Here is a 4,176-nt window from a genome sequence, read left to right as displayed (position 1 = left end):
TAAATAAATTTATATTAAAAAGTAATAAATCCAGCTTGTACAAGTTCTTGGTTCATGTACTATTGAAGCCTAGCTTGTAGGATTTTGAGCATTGCCTTGCTAGCCTGTGAAATGAGTACACTTGTATGGTAGTTTGAACATTCTTTGGCTTTTCACTTCTTTGGGATTATGTTTCCCTGATGGCTCAGATGGTACTACCTACAATGCATGAGACTCAGGTTTGATCTCTGGGTTGGGAAGATCCCTGGATAAGGGAATTGCAGCCCACTCCAGTATTCTTGCCTGGAGAATGCCAAGGACAGAGGACCCTGGCAGGCTACAGTTCATGGGGTCACTAAGAGTTGGACATGACTGATTAACTAATGCTTTTAACATTTCTTTGGGATTGGAATGAAAACTGACCTTTTCAGTCCTGTGGCTGAGCTTTCCAAATTTGCTGGCATATCGATTTCAGCACTTTAACAGCATCGTCTTTTAGGATTTGAAATAGCTAAGTTAGAATTTAAACGCCTTCACTAACTTTTTCATAGTAATACTTCTTAAGGCCCACTTGACTTCACATTCCAGAACATCTGGCTCTAGTTGAATGACTACACCATCGTGGTCATTTGGGTCATTAAGACTTTTTTGTACAGTTCTTCTGTGTATTCTTGCCACCTCTTCTTAATATCTTCTGCTTCTGTTAGGCCCATACCATTTCTATCCTGTACAGTTTCTGCCCACCTCTGCATGAAATGTTCCCTTGGCATCTATAATTCTTCTGAAGAGATCTCTAGTCCTTCCCATTCAATTGTTTTCCCCTATTTCTTTGCATTGTTCACTTGGAAAGGATTTCTTATCTCTCCTTGCTATTCTTTGGAACTCTGCATTCAGATGGCTGTTTATTCCTTATTTCCTTTGCCTTTTGCATCTCTACTTTTTTCAGCTATTTGTAAGGCCTCCTCAGACAACCATTTGCCCTTTTGCATTTCTTTTTCTTGGGAATGCTTTTGATCACTGCCTCCTCTACAATGTTACAAACCCCCATCCATAGTTCTTCAGGCACTCTATCAGATCTAATCCCTTGAATCTATTTGTCCCTTTCACTGTATAATCATAAGGGATTTGATTTAGGCCATACCTAAATGGCCTCATGGTTTTCCATACTTTCCTCAATTTAAGTCTGGATTTTTCAATGGCTACAGTGGTACATGCCATTTTCTCGTTATCTTTCTTCCAAACTCTTCTTTTTCAAAGGTGTCCAAGATACGTACAACCACAGAATCTAACACAGAATCTAACCAGTGTTTCAGAATTCTTCCTCCTGGGCCTCTCAGATGATCCAGAACTGCAGCCTTTACTCTGTGTCCTATTTCTGTCCATGTACCTGATCACCGTTCTGGGGAACCTACTCATCATCCAGGCCGTCACCTCTGACTCCCACCTCCACACCCCCATGTACTTCTTCCTCTCCAACCTCTCCTTGGCTGACATTGGTTTCATCTCCAGCACTGTCCCAAATATGATTGTAAACATCCAAACTCACAGCAGAGTCATCTCCTGTGAAGGCTGCCTGACTCAGATGTCTATTTTTATCCTTTTCGGAGGCATGGATTGTACGCTTCTGACTGCTATGGCCTATGACCGGTTTGCGGCCATCTGTCAGCCACTGCACTACACGGCCATCATGAACCCATGCCTGTGCTGCTCCTTAGTTTTGGCGTCTTTTTTGGTTAGCCTTTTGGAGTCCCAGGTGCACAATTTGATTGTGTTACAACTTACCTGCTTCAAGGATGTGGAAATCTCTAACTTCTTCTGTGACCCTTCTCTGCTCCACGACCTGGCCTGTTCTGACAGTGTCACCAATAACATAGTCATGTATTTTGTTGGTACCATCTTCAGTTTTCTCCCTTTATCAGGAATCCTTTTCTCTTACTATAAAATTCTTTCTTCCATTCTGAGAATCCCCTCAACAGGTGGGAAATATAAAGCCTTCTCCACCTGTGGCTCCCACCTGGCAGTTGTTTGCTTATTTTATGGAACAGGCCTTGGGATGTACCTCATCTCAGCCATCTCACAATCTCCCAGGAAGGATGTGACAGCATCAGTGGTGTACACTGTGGTCACCCCCATGTTGAACCCCTTCATCTACAGTCTTAGGAACAGAGACATCAAAAGGGCCATGTGGAAGTTACTCAGCAAAATAATCTCACCTTAGTACCTGTGCCACTCATTTGGAGTGTATAAGGTTGGAAAATGTAGCAAAATTAACATCTAGACCTAAAAATTCCACCTCTCTCAGGACATCATTTCTGTAGCCCTTATGGCTTCACATCTCTTCCTTAACAGCTTAATTATTTCTCCTTTTTAGGTCCTTATCTGACCATTTGAGAGTTCTATCATCCTTTGTATATCATATTCACTTTTGACTGAATATTGTTATATCTACAGAGATTTTATAGTTTATAATTGGTAGCCCAAGCATCCTCAAAACATAAATAATTCCCTTTCATTTATATATTACCAAATGTAAAATAAATAGCAAGTGAGAATGTGCTATGTGACACAGGGAGCTCAACCCAGTGCTCTGTGACAACCTAGAGGGATGGGAGATGGGATAGGGGCTCCAGAGGGAGGGAACATATGTATACCTATAGCTGATTCATGTTGATGAATGGCAGAAGCCAATACAATATTGTAAAGCAATTATCCTCTAAGGAAAAAAGGAAAAAGTAACTATGTCTAAGAGCCATAAGCAAGTAAAAATTAGCTTTCATATCTTTTTACATTGTTCTTCAGGTTTTAGTTCTCAACCTTGTAACTACCTTATGTATTATGGTATAGTAGCTAATAAAAATAAAATCTTTTAAAATTTTTTTCCTTTAATACATTGAAAGTTTACAATTCTTCCACAGCCCTTATGTAATGTCTATGTGCATGTGCCTAGTCACTTCATTTGTGTATGATTCTTTGGGACCCCAAATAGTATACTGCAGCCCACCAGGCTCCTCTGTCCATGGGGATTCTCCAGGCAAGAATACTGGAGTGGGTTGCCATGCCTTCCTCCATGGAACCCTCCCAACACAGCGATTGAACCCAGGTCTCCTGTACTGTAGGCAGATTCCTTACCATCTGAGCACTAGGGAAGCCCATGTATTTTCCATAGTAAATTCTATTTTTCACATCTCTGCATGCAGTTATGTGTGAGGATACCTGTCACTGCTTCTCAACCTTGGCTTTTTTTAAAATCATCTGGAAAGTTTAAAAATTCTGACCCCTGGGTCTCACGACAAGATATTCTGATTTAACTGACTTGGGTGTGGTCTGAGTATGAGGATTTTAAAAATTACTCAGGTGTTTCTAGTATATTGCCGAGGTAGAAAACTACTGATGTAAGTCAGATCTTTCACTCAAAGGTGATCTCTACATATTGGGTTGTAACTGCCCATACACAAATGTTCAAGATCTGAAAGAGATCAGAGGTCAGAGGGGGAAGATACAAAGAGCCTACTTTAACACTAGACAATGTGTTTGCACATTGTTTCTGATAATTTTCTTCATTTAGCTTTTCTACATCATACACGTGGGCTTTGCTTTGGATTCAGTTCAGTTCAGTCGCTCAGTCGTGTCTGACTCCCTGCAACCCCATGAACCACAGCACACCAGGCGTCCCCGTCCATCACCAACCCTCAGAGTCCACCCAAACTCATGTCCATTGAGTCGGTGATGCCATCAAACCATCTCATCCTCTGTCGTCCCCCTCTCCTCCTGCCCTCAATCTTTCCCAGCATCAGGGTCTTTTCAAATGAGTCAGTTCTTCACATCAGGTAGCCAAAGTATTGGAGTTTCAGCTTCAACATCAGTCCCTCCAATGAACACCCAGGACTGATCTCCTTTAGAATAGACTGGTTGGATCTCCTTGCAGTCCAAGGGACTTTCAAGAGTCTTCCCCAACACCACAGTTCAAAAGCATCAATTCTTTAGTGCTCAGCTTTCTTTATAGTCCAACTCTCACATCCATACATGACTACTGGAAAAACCATAGCCTTGACAAGATGGACCTTTGTTGACAAAGTAATATCTCTGCTTTTTAATACGCTATCTAGGTTGGTCATAACTTTCCTTCCAAGGAGCAAGCGTCTTTTAATTTCATGGCTGCAGTCACCATCTGCAGTGATTTTGGAGCCCAAAAAAATA

The 4,176-nt window shown here is 41.5% G+C and overlaps 1 protein-coding gene across 1 annotated transcript; it reads left to right on the top strand.

Moving 5' to 3' along the window:
• Window positions 1-1,132: 1,132 nt before the first annotated feature.
• On the top strand, window positions 1,133-2,197 carry LOC104979968 (putative gustatory receptor clone PTE01). Its single transcript, XM_010828510.1, has one exon. The coding sequence runs from the start codon at window positions 1,133-1,135 to the stop codon at window positions 2,195-2,197; it is 1,065 nt and encodes a 354-aa protein (XP_010826812.1).
• Window positions 2,198-4,176: the final 1,979 nt, after the last annotated feature.

The sequence above is a fragment of the Bison bison genome, unplaced genomic scaffold (assembly GCF_000754665.1).
Source record: "Bison bison bison isolate TAMUID 2011002044 unplaced genomic scaffold, Bison_UMD1.0 scf7180017864492, whole genome shotgun sequence".
In the NCBI taxonomy this organism is placed as follows: Eukaryota; Metazoa; Chordata; class Mammalia; order Artiodactyla; family Bovidae; genus Bison; species Bison bison.
This window is presented reverse-complemented; position numbering and strand designations above follow the sequence as displayed.